This window comes from Bolinopsis microptera, chromosome 3 (genome assembly GCF_026151205.1).
Source record: "Bolinopsis microptera isolate Bmic1 chromosome 3, MBARI_Bmic_1.0, whole genome shotgun sequence".
NCBI classification, from domain to species: domain Eukaryota; kingdom Metazoa; phylum Ctenophora; class Tentaculata; order Lobata; family Bolinopsidae; genus Bolinopsis; species Bolinopsis microptera.
In genome coordinates, this window is record NC_087074.1 from 3,545,212 (window position 1) to 3,559,991 (window position 14,780).

Below are 14,780 nucleotides of genomic sequence, written 5' to 3' on the forward strand. Positions count from 1 at the left end.
CCATCTTGCTACTGTCCAGATTTTCTAGCCGTAGTTGCAACTGTAAGCAATACAGTTTACTTTACACACAAACGTAGTACGTACCCAGTAAACCTTACGTTAGATTTTCCTTTTTTGACTCATTCAGCATGCACTTTGCCAGCATTTTGCCAGACTTGTAAGAGATTTCTTTACAATCTTTGTCTTCTCGACACTTATTCATGGCAACATTGGAAAGTCCTCCTCGGCTAGTGCATAGGAAGTGTCTGCAATTATCCAGTTTCCATGTTCACTCTTCTTCGTCGATATCTTCCGTACCTGCCTCCTCGTCAGTGACAGCTAGATACAGATCATTCCCAGTGTAGTCCCAGACCTGCGGGTAGATTGTGTTCGTATCCAGTCTGCAGACTCCGTCCCACGATGTGAACATCTTGCTCCAGAGAACTTTATTCGTGTTAGCGTCTATCAACTTCACACATTTGGTAGTTTTCTCAACTTTAAGTACCTTCACCCCGTCTCTACACTTCAGAGCATCACATTTGAGGTTGAAGTCAGTTTTTTCACCACCCCACCATCTTTTTGCGCCAGCTCCTTTGCAGAAGAGATTTCCGGTGAGGTCACTGTTGGAGGAACGTTTCTTGTACATCTCTACGTGCCCCAGAATAGCCCCAGATCTAGTCCTCAAATAGAGCTTATACTTGACACTTTGGTTACAGGGATATTTGACGTAAAACTCGGCAGGGTCATTTTTATAAACGGGCAAGGACACTCTTTTACTTTGGTTGATCTGTGTCCATGTGAGAGCACTGGTATCCTCGACACTGTTCCTCCGGACAAGCTTCTCAGTTGTGAGCCGATACGACTGAGAGACTCCAATCATCAGCATCAACACTATCATCAGTTTCATCTCAGCAATGGAGGTGGAAATATAAATTCACAGTTAGCACGCTCAGTACAGGTCTATACGTTCAGACAGGCTAGGTCAGGGATCCGTCAACAAAATAAAAACGATGGCACGATAGTATTAGTTATAAAATGCCTCGTCTTTCATCCCTTATATATTTACAATTCTAACAATAGTATCATTGTTAATTTGGATTGGGTTTCATCGTCTACTCTTGTGTGAATTGTTTGATGAACTGGTTAGTATCTGGTTAATTGGATTCATTGTATTATAGCACAACTAAAAGTGGAGGGAACAACAATATAAACCCTTAAATATACTTAAATATAAATCAGTTAACTGTTCTAAATGAGCAAAATTGTTAAGTGGGTTTTGATAAAGATATCATGATATGATTAATAAAGATATTAACGTACCAAGGTGACGTGTAATTGAAGGATAACGATGTGGATATCAGGTCCGTTGGCGTTTTTCCACAAGCAGCGCCAGGATGCGAAGTACCACGGAAATTTGTTCAAAACTTGGAAATCTAGATTCTAGAAGCAAGGTGAAGGAGATCGTTATGAATATTGAAGATTAAGTGGTTCATCACCACTCTTCTGCACTGGCTCTTTATTCCTTCTGCAGAAAAGTCAACCTTGACTGTTTGTCAGCGGCTTTTAGTTTTACTTACTGGCTCAGTCTGGGGTCCCCAGGTAAGCTTTTGCATAAAAGTGGGATTCAACATCCTGTCTGTCGTCCAATGGAGAAATATATTTCAAACCAAACTAGCACTTTTTGTTCCCAATTATTGTTTACAATACTATTGATTTGACAAATTAAAAATACTCAGATGATTTTTTTTAATGCAATAATTTCCCAATTCTTAACACAACCAACCCAAATTAATTTAATTAGGGGTCGTTCAAATCAATGAAATTAACATATTCATGTTAATTTCATTGATTTTAAGGCAGCGTTTGATTCCATCAGAATAGAGTTTATCTGGTCAAGCATGAGACACTTTATGTTAGAATCTTCCAGGCATTTTTCAACGGAACCATGAGTGCTGTCAGGGTTAATGGTAAAATGTCTGATTGGTTCTCTGTCAATTCAGGCACTGGACAGGGCCCTCCTGTATTTAATTTTTGTCTGAACTTTGGTATCTTTTTGGCTGAGGTTCACAAGGCAATCAGTCATGGTGCTGTACTGCAAAAGGAACTGAAGGGGGCAGATGAAAAAGTTATCATGGATAGTGACTACGCTGATGATCTGGCAGTGATGGACAATACTGAAGAAGGGCTGCAGGAGTCCACTGATCTTATCGCTTATTACACCTCTTATGCTGGGTTAAAGATCAACGCTAAAAAGACACAATGCATGGCGATCAGCAAGTGTGCATCCCAGCGACCTTACACCGAAAGAGACAGTATAAAGCTAACAGTGGAGGGAGAACCTGTTGAACAGGTCACTAACTTTGTTTATCTTGATGCCAACGTCAGTGGGGATGGTACCATTGACCGAGATCTTGACATCAGGATTCAGCGTGCTAATGGTGCGTTCCATCAGCTTTGGAAGATATGGAACAGTAGAACTAGAGAAGTTCTCAGAACTGAAGAAGTTCTCAGGCGTGCTGGAATTAAGTCTATTGAAGCTTTCATCGGTTCGGTTAGACTAAGGTGGTACGGACACGTTGTCAGAATGCCAGAGACACGATTTCCCAATTTTCTACTGGATTGGAAACCAAACTATGGAAAGAGACTGAGAGGACGACCCCGCAAAGGCTGGATGGCCTGTGTACTTGAGGATGCGGCTGACTTTACAGGTGTCGATAACATCAGCAGAGATGCAGTAAAACAATTAGCTCTAGCTCTAAAACGAGTGGAATGGAGGCACATGATACACCGTAGAAGAGATGTGTGTGATGCAGGCCACTCCAACGACTAGGAGGAGACCTCTAGCCTCTTTATGTAGCATGTATGTCACATATTACGTAATCAGCCGAGGGGGGTTTTCCAAATGCTTACGGTTGATTACGGAATAATAACAATTTGACAATATTTTAATTCAAATTCCACTCAATTTCACTCTGATAGTGATAAAATTTAGAAATTGATCGAATATCCGGCTATAAGTATAATAGTAAGAAGTTTAGAAAGTGTTTAGCCGGATATATTAATGATTTCGGCTCATCAGTCATCATGATAGCATGAAACGTAGAGAAAAGTGTTTTCTAGGGAAAAAAGTCGAGGGGGGGGGGGGGGGGGGGAGGGTCAGGCCGTGATTATGTAATATTGCTGTCAGGAGGGGGGGGGGGGGGGGGGTTGGGTCTTGATTAATGATTACGGTTGATTACGGAGGGGGGGGAGGGGGCAAAAATTGCTTAAATATTGATTACGTAATATGTGAACGACCCCTTATTAAATATTAAATAAATCCAGAAATGAAATGTTATATTCCATCTTGCAACTGTCCAGATTTCCTAGCCGTAGTTAATTTGTAAGCAATACAGCTTGCTTTACTCACAAGCGTACGCAGTAAACTTTACGTTAGATTTTCCTTTTATTGACTGATTCAGCTGGCACTTTTTCTGCATGCTTCCTTTGCAAGAGATTCCGCTGCACTCCTTGATTCCTTCACATAACGTCATGGTCTCAGATTTCGTGTACTTTAACAAAGTCAGGCCCTTCTTAAACTTCCTGTCCTCTACTTCCCTCCACGTACAAGTTTTTTTCTCTTCCTTGTCGTCATCATCGTCATCGTCATCATCGTCGTCGTTTTCGTCATCACCTCCAGCTAGAAAAATGTATATTACAAGGATAACCTAAGGTTTCACCTAGCAGTAAACAGAAAGGATTTCCGAATATCATTCCCATAGAAGAATAGCACCAGCTATATTAAGTATTATAAATTATGTAAATATGTATTATTACTTTATTACGTAATCAATTTTTGGACAATTTGTAACCCCCTCCCCCCTCCTTAAAGTTAATCAGTCTTACACATAGCTATCGTGTAAAAATTACACTAGCGTAATCATTTGGAAACCCCCTCCCCCTCGGCTGATTACGTAATATGTTAACGACCCCATATTGGTTAACGAAGGCACTGACCCATCAGAATAGGATAGTGAGCGTAGCTAGCAATAGCACATGTGTTAGTACCTCTCCTAATCTTTATATAACCCTTGTCTCCCCAGGATGAACCCCAACTGAAAGTGGTGGAGGTTGTCATAATGTCATCGCCTCGAAATCTCGATCAAATCATAATGTCAGTTATAGTACTATGCAATGACGAACTTGATGAAGCTTAGGCAGCGCCTAAGCAACAGACACTGTAGCGGAAAATAGAATATCTGCAGTAAGTATCTGCCTACCTGTAAAGCTGTAACCTAGCGAACGCGAACCTAGTGGACATCATTGCTGTATGATGAACAAGAAAATAGTTATGGATAGTACTGTACTGTGTACACTGTAGAATCACGATTCAGTGACACAGCTGAAATTGAGAAACAGTTTATATTTTCCTTAACTGTTTCGCAACTATTGTATTAAAACGTGATATTAAAGCTTATGCACTACTTTTAAAACGTGATATTAAAGCTTATGCACTACTTTATTGGACTTAATTTGGTCGGAAATCGCGCGAATGGTAAAAGTGTCAGCGCCCATAATAATATCCACTCACGCAATAATAATATCCATCCAAATAAGGCCAAGGTGCTATAATATATGTGATCATGGCGAGTAAGAATTATCCACTATATTCAGTGCCTTACTCCCCTTACTTACAAGCAAATTTATTTATATCCTACATGAAAGCATAAAGCTGATAAGCATGTTATGTGTGACATAATAACTTCAGCACACCTGATGTACACGATATAAGCACTGCTTCAAAGTTTGTAAATTTCGCAGTGGAACTGCACGCCAAGTGCACGTGACCTGTACATTCTCCTGCACGTCATCTCGTCTTATCAGATCTTTCTGAAATCGCTTGTATGTTACGTTGACGCGAATTTGTCCATATTTTAGTGTAAACCTTCTAATTGTAGTTAAGCTAATTGGTTAATTAAAATATGACTATCATGGATGAGAGTAGTGACATGTTGTCAAGGTGGGTGTTGGATCCTTTCACAATCTTTCTGTTTGCTAGAACTTCCGATGATCCACTATCCAGGAGTTCAAACGCTAGGTTAATATAATTTTGTTTGCTAGTCCATTCACAAATCACGCGTTTTCTCCCCAAAGGTTTTATCAAAGTTTGTTGATCACGCAAAGGAAGAACGAAGAGCTGATTTGTACGTTGGAAGATAGTGTGCTACAATTGGAGAGATTGGAGTCTATGTCCGAGGATGATCCTCTGAATGAAGTCATAGCAAATCTCAGGTAGCTGCTAGGATCCTTTTATCCCTTTCTTTACCTGCTCGTATAACCACTTCAGCTATTATTCACCAATTACCTATTATTTGTCCCCTCCTGATCTAAACAGACAACATGCAAAATAGCCAACTCTAAACCTTGAATTTTGTCGATTTCTTTTACCTCTGTGTTCGCCTCAGGGTGGTTACTTTGGAAACAATCCGTCCTAACCAGAATAGCTCACGGGAACTGGACGGTTTTATGAAGCTGTTGGAGGCGAGGCTTTGTGAGATCAAGGCTCAGGAGAAACACAACGAGAAACAGGTAATAGTAGCTGCAGGTTCCACATGGCATGATGGGCGGTTATTTTACATTATTGTAGCTGTTATTGTTAACGGTTAGGTCAATAAATATTAGGTCAATTTGTTATTATCATCGCCTCCGTAGCTCAGTGGTTAGAGCACTGGTCTTGTAAACCAGGGGTCATGAGTTCGATTCTCATCGGAGGCTAATCCATAGCCTTTGTCGCCTTTGGAATGATCTTTTACGAAACTATGCTCTTTCAGATTTTAACAATTGAAAAAGAGAGACGAGATGTGAAATCCCAAAGGTCGGCTCTTGATGAGCAGAAGAGGTTGCTTGCTAATGATAAGGAGAAGCTGGAGCAGAAAATTGACCAGGTGCACCACATAGTTACATCATCAATCATCATATACTATATAGAATTACCATTGAGTTGCTACATTCAATTTCATTTAATCTATTTGTACTTTTGTAACATTCTCATCAAATTTAATAGATTAACAGTGTTGTATGAGTTTAAAAATAAAATATAGAATTTAATGATCGTGTGTGTGAGATTACAGAACGAGATCGTGCACGCCAAAGTGGTGTTGTAACATTTACAGATAGCTTTTTCACACAGGAAAGAAGCGAGTTATTAGCTCGAGCAGAAAAGTTGGCGGCAATGGCAAAGATAATCGAGCATGAACCTGAATCACTGGAGGTGTCCGTTATCAAGGTCGGGATTATGTATTTATATAACGTCGTGTTCATGAACTTCATTTCATAATTTTCACCTAATCTAAATCAACTCATAATCATACTCGAAAATTAATTTTCTTTTGTATATATAGGGGATGCCAGAATTATTGACAGACTGATTGTAGTCTCACAAAGAAAACAAAGCATAAGTAAACTGTAAGTTTCCACGTAGGAGGCAGAGAAGGGTAAACTGAAGTCAGAGTTGTCGGTAATGAAGAAGACAGAGGAGATCAAGGGACTGGAGACGATGTGTGAACGTTATCAGGAGGAAATTAAGAAGGTTAGTTGAAGAGTTGGTAACTGGTTACTGTTCCTGTTGGTAACTGGTTACTGCTTACCTCTCACTGTTTACTTATAATAACCTGCCACTATACTGCAACAGTCGATGAACTCTGATCACAAGTTATATGATTATAGTTGATGGAATGGTAGCAGCTTATTCGAGTTTGACTTGTCGTTTTCCAGGTAAGGGATGATGCTAGAGAAGCGATAAAGATCAGTGAGAATCAAGCGATTGAGGGTAAGTAATAATAAAATAACGCCAACAAGCCTATCTCAGCGTTTACTTCCAGTTTTTCAACTAACAAAGAAATTATACAATCTGCAGCTTAATGACATTCTTACTTATGGATATTTGAAAATGATCATTTTTGTATTTTCACAGCTTGCAAGAGGTTGAAACAAATGAACACAGAGTTAGTGAAATCACAAGATACAGCCAGAAGAATGCAGCAAATTCTTGTGGCAGAAAAAGATCGAAACAAAGAATTGAAGGTAACAAAATTTAAGTGTAGCAGCGTAACTGTGATTTTCCGATAAATGGTTTTCAATTTTTAATTTCAATACTCTATTATTGTTGTTGTCACGATCATCGTTATCGGAGCTTTACGCTATGCAACGAGATAATTAAATTGAAGTGCAATCGTAAGAAGCAATCAAGAGTTTTAACATTTCGTAAATTTTAACCAAAAACGATTTCCTTACCAAATGTTTTAAAGCTTTGAATGCTCAATAGTTCAATTAGCCTATCTAATCACTATCATTGTTAATTGAGAAGAAATCAGCTTCATCAGGTTACCTTATCATCCCAATCAATCAAAATTCAGAAACGGCAATTTCACCCTAAACGCGAGTCTGTAGACAGCCCACCATCGGCTCGAATCTCCTGTCTTCCTAAACTTAATGAGTATGAATCATATCCTTTCTATATGCATGAGAAACATCGAGGGTTTCTCATAGACACGAAACAATGTGCTTTGGGAGTGGTTTGCTGTAATTTAGTAATTGTACAGTTAATACTTTAATAGGGTACACATGGAACGATGGGCGGCCAATATCCCTTATATTTTATTCAGTAAATTTATCATCATCATCGCCTCCGTAGCTCAGTGGTTAGAGCACTGGTCTTGTAAACCAGGGGTCATGAGTTCAATTCTCATCGGAGGCTGATTCAGTGACCTAGTCACCTTTTGGAGTGATTTGAAGATAATAATATGGTATAGGTGTCCATGGAATTGCAGCGTAGATTGTAGACCAGTGAATGGATTGTAAACCATTGAGCACTCAGCTGCAGCACTGGTCTAGTAAACCAAAGGTCATGAGTTTCATTATATCAACGAACGATAAAAATTAGAATAAATGCAATTGATTTTGCTGCCGCTGCAAGAAAAGATGAAAAGGTAATGCTATTTTCTTAAATTCTCGAGTTTTTGAGGGATATTAAACAAGATCCCACACTATGCACCCAAACCCATGCAACCTTGGCGAACCAAAGTAAAAGGGGTACTTCCGAGCAGTTCGGTAAATAATGGTTTCCGCATTGATCGACTTATACCTTGTTAGTACAGACAGATCCGTCTGAAAAAATCGATCTGCTGACACTCAAAGCTTTCAGAGGATTTTTGACGTTTTTGAGTCCCATTAGGTGCCCTTTATGGCTGACCAACTTTTCCGAACTTTTCCACTTGTCTTAAGGCCACTTTTTGCCACTTTACCACTTTTTACCACCTTTCTTGTTTGTCGAATATCTTTAGTTGTGAACATCGTAAAAGGTTGCGGATCAATCGAGTGTGTTCATATTATCAGGAAGAAAAACTTTTGTTGCAACAATTTTTACGTCAGATAATAAGTTAATTGGATAATTATCAATTAACTAATTAGCTAAATTCTAAAAAATTTTACATTTTTTAGAATTACATTTTTTTTCGAGACTTTAAAAATTTCGAAAATTAAAAATATTTTTTCCGCCAAAAGTGATCAAATCGCATGAAACACGGAGAAAAATGCCTTTCAAATAAACTTAGTTAATTTTTCGTTTCAAGAATACTTAAATCGCCAATATTTGTAGTTGGAGTTCAGTAAATCTCGGCAGATTTTAGTAATCAGGAATTATATTACTACGTGAAGAGGTCTGAAACTGAAAAACGTTAACCATACGATCGCGCGGCGACATAAGAGAGTTTCATAAACTAATTTTTACAGAAACTGCACCAATGGCACAGTCATGATCGAAACGATAGCCTGCTGTACTGTCATTTTATTGATTTCAATGATGAATCAGTGGGGTTAAGATAATCACATTTGTAATAAAATATAAATAAAACATATCTATACCGTCAATTGTGCTAGTCTAAACCAGCCTACCTGTATTACCAGGCCTCTTCTTTTCCTCGACAATCAAACCAAGTTGCTCATATCGCATTTGGTGGGTGATGTAAGTGGTAATGCGCTTAGTCAATAAAGACACCGTGTTTTTTATTAAAAGGAGTTAATGAAGCAAGTATTCATGACACAAAGAAGAATGGTCGGTGGGGATTGGGACCCACTTAAATCACCTTAACACAGTGCCCTCAGTAATCCATCCTGTTATTCAAATTATTTGTTATATAGTAGTGTTGAAAGTATTGAAACTAATACATATCGAGCTGTATTCAATCAGAATACGACACAATACGTGTATATTAAATATGGCTCTTAATGAGGTTTATGTTACGCTTTATACCGTGAGAAACCCGGTATAGAGACGTTTTAAAGTTTATCACGAAAACGTATACTTGGCCTCATTACATGGCTCATTTACAGTTCGAAGAAGGCAAGAACAGATCAAGGAAACTAAGGAACAGCCAGGTCCAGGAAGCAAGTGTAAATATACACCTTCCAACATCAACTGTGACTTGTTTTGTATTGTACTGCATACCGCTTCATTTGCTGTGCTGGATACCTCAAATCACCCCCATATTTCAGGGTCGGCTAAACGTAAAATCAGCAAGGGTAACATACTGGCAAGGGTAAGATGTAGATACGAGTGACGGGCAAGGGGTAGTAAAGAACCGGTAATAATTAATTCAGTGAAATATTCCACGAGAGTCAGGATATTTTGGAAATTGCTAATAGAGACAGATTCTGATCAGGAAGGATTGTTAATGTTATTGAGGGTGTTGATTTGAAATCCGGACGTCGTGAGGTAAAAATACAGGTTCTTCCCGTAGAATATTCGGGGCTATGATGATCAGCTCAGGATTAATGTGGGACAGATCGACGGGCATTGAAAAGAGCGAGTTGAAAGCTTTCTGGTCTTTTCTTGCCTTCTTTGAGCCATGAGGCCAAGTAGACGTTTTCGTGATAAACTGTAAAACCTCTCCATACTATTACTGGGCCTCTCACGGGAGAAACGAGAAGTGTACGATATAGAACGTTTCATATACCTCATTAAGGGCCATAATATAATATACACGTATTGCATTGTGTCGTTTTGTGATTGAATACAGCTCGATATGTATTACTACTTACATCACCCACCAAATGCAATATGAGCAACTTGGTTTGATTGTCGAGGAAAAGAAGAGGCCTGGTAATACAGGTAGGCTGGTTTAGACTAGCACAATTGACGGTATAGATATGTTTTATTTATATTTTATTACAAATGTGATTATCTTAACCCCACTGATTCATCATTGAAATCAATAAAATGACAGTACAGCAGGCTATCGTTTCGATCTTGACTGTGCCATTGGTGCAGTTTCTGTAAAAATTAGTTTATGAAACTCTCTTATGTCGCCGCGCGATCGTATGGTTAACGTTTTTCAGTTTCAGACCTCTTCACGTAGTAATATAATTCCTGATTACTAAAATCTGCCGAGATTTACTGAACTCCAACTACAAATATTGGCGATTTAAGTATTCTTGAAACGAAAAATTAACTAAGTTTTAGTCAAATAAATTATTTGAAAGGCATTTTTCTCCGTGTTTCATGCGATTTGATCACTTTTGGCGGAAAAAATATTTTTAATTTTCGAAATTTTTAAAGTCTCGAAAAAAAATGTAATTCTAAAAAATGTAAAATTTTTTAGAATTTAGCTAATTAGTTAATTGATAATTATCCAATTAACTTATTATCTGACGTAAAAATTGTTGCAACAAAAGTTTTTCTTCCTGATAATATGAACACACTCGATTGATCCGCAACCTTTTACGATGTTCACAACTAAAGATATTCGACAAACAAGAAAGGTGGTAAAAAGTGGTAAAGTGGCAAAAAGTGGCCTTAAGACAAGTGGAAAAGTTCGGAAAAGTTGGTCAGCCATAAAGGGCACCTAATGGGACTCAAAAACGTCAAAAATCCTCTGAAAGCTTTGAGTGTCAGCAGATCGATTTTTTCAGACGGATCTGTCTGTATTATGTCAAGGAAAATTGTTGACTCGGTGAATGGTCCTTTAGAGTTGAAACTATTATCGCTCCACGTGACACTGATTGACCGGTTATAGTCACATGATTCACCGCCAGCATTTGCACAAATCACATGATCCAACCAGATCGGCTTATCATGTGACAAATATTCGGGTGACCATAGGATCCAATCAAACGTGTAACTGGACTCTCATACCAGACAGCAGACTATTTTCAGACATCAGAAACGTCTGATTATGATAACGATAAACCATGGGTTAAAGTATATAAGGATGTTATATCTTGTTCATTGTTATCAATTGTTTACAGTCAGTTCATCTCTTCTTCCACAACCTATCAACTATTCAACAACCTTTAATAATTAAACATCTTGTCAACAATCTATAAGATGCACTCTTTCGTACAGTACGCCATCAAACTAGGATACACTGCTTGTGATGCTGAATTAGCTCTCTCTAGATTGGGACACGATGCTATCACCAACGACCTCCTTACCCTGGTAATCTCCTTAAAATCAGCAACATCCGCTCGGAGGAACGATCTACCGGGACAAGGAAAGCGTTTGCCAAAACCAAAACGATGTTTGGGATACAAACTGGAAAGTCTCTCCTATGTACCAGTTCCTGAAATGTGCTGATATAGAAGCATTCTTAGGATTTTATGTGTCAGCAGCATACACAAAATCTTTATCAAGGCTGTATGGTCGGATGGTCCTATTCAAGAAACATAACTGAAGTTTATGCTTAAACTAATGGTCATCCTGAACTTAACCCTTACCCAAACCTTTCCGCTCTACCTTGATCCTTCCTTGCATGGCACCGATCCTGAACTTAATCATGATCCCTGAACGGTGCTTGAATCCTTAACTGCAATGCTGAATTGAAACCTAGTGTATAAATTAATGGCTAACCATGATCCCCGGAACATAAAGTTGTTATTCATTAAAGACAAAAAACATCATGACCTTATCTAGTGTCTTGATCTTACGCATGGGAAAATTCTTGATTTTCAACATACATTATGTCACCTGAACATGTGATTTGGATTTGATATTATTGATAATTGTGTGTATGTAGTTATCTATTGTTAATATTTATACTTTTTACCACTCTCACAAAATACTTTGTATTCTTCGATACGGTAAAAACTAAAGAGCAATCATAAGATAAAAATGAATCCTAATTTTCTTCAGGCATCACTTGACCACGAGCGACTCCAGCCCATCAGCAAACACATGGCTTCGAGTCTGGCAGATGGTAGTGTTGAGGGAAACTTAGCCACTATTCCTGGACTGTCACGTGCCCTGATACAACGTGCAGCACGTGCTGGCAATATGCCAACTGCTATCAGGGTCGAGGAACTGCTCAAGAAAAACGAAGTGAGTTTAATAAAATGCTGTTAATTCTTAATGTAGATGTTGTAGCTATAAATGGCTACAGCTAACACTATTAAAGTATTAATGCTAAGTACCAAACAACAAGTGGGAGGTGGATCGTTGGTATACCATTAAATCGATTTAACACCGCAATTCCAGTCGCAATTAGCCTGGGACCACTACTAGCATAGTCACAACATCTACAAAGCTGCCATATAGCCTGACTGACAATTTTCTCGACTGACTGACAATGTTTCTTCTTTTCCCCATTTAGAATACAAAGATTAGTACATTTTAGCTTATAATTAATATTATATTTTTACCTATAGTTTACCTAGATTAAACAAGACTAGCCACTAGGAGTAGGACTTGTTAACAAGTTTTTTCCCTCGGAATAATGATTCATTCATAGATTGATCGTCATTTTTTTAGAGTCTGAGACTTGAAGTGGAAACAAGCAACAAAGCGTTAAGTGATCTCCAAAGAGAGCACACCAAAGTTAAAGAGAGTTGTAAAACAGCTTGTTCAAACCTTCACTACACCACGGTTAGTTGAAATCCCTCGAAAGTCACGCCAGGCATGGAGTACACATTTTCCAGCTTCCGATTGCAACAATTTCTAAAATATGAGACTCAAACATTTATTCTTGTACATGTAATCTACTAATCTAATCTACTAATCTAATCTACTAATCTAATCTACTAATCTAATCTACTATTGTAGATGCAAGTGACGACCCTAAAGCAGAGCCGGGAGAATGCGTTACAAAAGCTGAAGAAAGCTCAACAGAACTACGACGCTCTGAACAGATCCCTGACGAAACAAGCTGCAGGCTGGGTGCAAGAGAGGCTAGATGATCGTACAGTGGACAGAACGAGGAAGATGCAACGCCTCTTCCCCAATCTCAATACCGTTGCATAGTTAATCAAAGTTTACCTGTGGCGTTATAAACTTGAACTCATGAATTATTCTCTAGTGGTTCGATGAAGTTTTATTTGAACGCTAACAGCATTGAGACGAAATCAGATCGAACATCTATAGCCTGTTTTTTTATTTTATGCCTTTCCGAGATCTTATAAATTCATTACGATTCGTAGTCTAATGAAAAATACAGTAATTTGTTATTCGTTATATAAGCAGTGTTCTGCCGTTTTCTCAGAAAAGGCAGTAAGTCCAATTTTTCGAAATATGGCAATATTGGTATCAAAATTTTCAGTAGAAAATTCTCTACAACATGAGCTACATATTAATGTATAGAAACGTTGTTGCATGCAATTCCTAAGGAAGTAAGTCCAAGTTGAGAAACATTATGTTCGGTTTTGGCCAATTATTTTCTGAGAGAAGGACGTAAGTCCGGACTTACTGCCTTTTCTGAGAAAATCTTGAAAATTTTCTGAGATAAGGAAGTATTTCCGTGGACTTACTGCCTTTTCTGAGATAAATTATCTGTGATAGGAAGAAGTAGCTGGACTTACTTCCTATAAAACCATGCTAAAAACAGAATTTTAGAAAGCGATTTCCCAAAAAGAACATAACTTTACTGCCGATTGATATTTTCGCTTGAAATTTTCAGAATCGATGTATAATTAAATTTCAACCTTACGTAAGTGATCAAAATTTTCATTTAGGCCTCAAAAAAAATTTGGTGGCCGATTTTCAAAAACGCTGGATGTATTTTAGTCGCAAAACATAAACATACGAGCAGTCATTGAGCTGTTATAATCGCAGAGAATGTTTAGTTTAGGTATATCTTTTAGATCAAGTTTATCTTCATCAAAATATCGATAAGATATCATTTAATGCACTTAAATCTTTCAAAATTGGCGAGTTTGCCTAAATAAGGGCATACTATTATTCAAAAACATTTATCATATGATATGGAGCAATTTAGATTTACCTAATTGTTTATATTTTACAATATAATCCAAAATACATAGATCCCAACCTCAAAAATTTGGTAAAAAGCTTGGACTTACTTCCTTCTCAGAAAAATATTGAACAGAGATTTTTCTCAGAAAAGGAAGTAAGTCCAAGTTTTCTCAGAAAAGGCAGTAAGTCCATCCAGTATGAAAAATTAGCTCGATTATTTGGCATAAAAATGGTTATATCTAAGCTTATGGACGGCTCAAAGCTTTAATTTTTTTGACAACTTATAATTTGACTTATTATTGATAACTCAGCGTGTTTACTTTCGATCTTACGCAAAAAATAAGCGAAGAAAAAACCATAAACGCAAAAGTCGCAATATCTCGAAATGGCAAATATGGACTTACTGCCTTTTCTGAGAAAACGGCAGTGTTGTGGAGATTGAAATTTAATTCCAGAGCCATTAATTATAATCCGCTGCTTTGTGATTTTTCTTGCTTCCCACAAATTGCAGGTGTGATCATCCACTACTTTCTAAAATCGCAAACCATGACGCTGTTTGGCAACAAACCAAACCTATTACGTA

The 14,780-nt window shown here is 37.9% G+C and overlaps 3 protein-coding genes and 2 non-coding genes across 5 annotated transcripts in view; 4 read left to right on the plus strand and 1 right to left on the minus strand.

Annotated features, from left to right (window-relative positions):
• LOC134812848 (protein FAM8A1-like) overlaps nucleotides 1–9,161 on the minus strand; it is a 67,963-nt gene extending 58,802 nt beyond the window's left edge. Inside the window, exon 1 of the mRNA XM_063820426.1 lies at nucleotides 9,137–9,161. The gene's annotated coding sequence lies outside the window, so the exon portion shown is untranslated. The remainder of the gene's footprint in view (nucleotides 1–9,136) is intronic.
• LOC134812531 (uncharacterized) lies at nucleotides 1,925–2,809 on the plus strand. The gene has a single exon (XM_063820003.1). It carries the CDS (start codon nucleotides 1,925–1,927, stop codon nucleotides 2,807–2,809), a length of 885 nt encoding a protein of 294 aa, XP_063676073.1.
• On the plus strand, nucleotides 4,852–13,349 carry LOC134812845 (filamin A-interacting protein 1-like). The gene is made up of 11 exons (XM_063820423.1): nucleotides 4,852–4,978; nucleotides 5,113–5,250; nucleotides 5,424–5,547; nucleotides 5,790–5,903; nucleotides 6,149–6,244; nucleotides 6,440–6,547; nucleotides 6,733–6,787; nucleotides 6,932–7,041; nucleotides 12,146–12,331; nucleotides 12,761–12,874; nucleotides 13,052–13,349. Exons 1-11 carry the CDS (start codon nucleotides 4,941–4,943, stop codon nucleotides 13,247–13,249), a joined length of 1,281 nt encoding a protein of 426 aa, XP_063676493.1. The 5' UTR covers nucleotides 4,852–4,940; the 3' UTR covers nucleotides 13,250–13,349.
• On the plus strand, nucleotides 5,661–5,733 carry Trnat-ugu (transfer RNA threonine (anticodon UGU)). The gene has a single exon. It is a non-coding gene; the product is annotated as a tRNA-Thr (tRNA).
• On the plus strand, nucleotides 7,642–7,714 carry Trnat-ugu (transfer RNA threonine (anticodon UGU)). The gene has a single exon. It is a non-coding gene; the product is annotated as a tRNA-Thr (tRNA).
• Nucleotides 13,350–14,780: the final 1,431 nt, after the last annotated feature.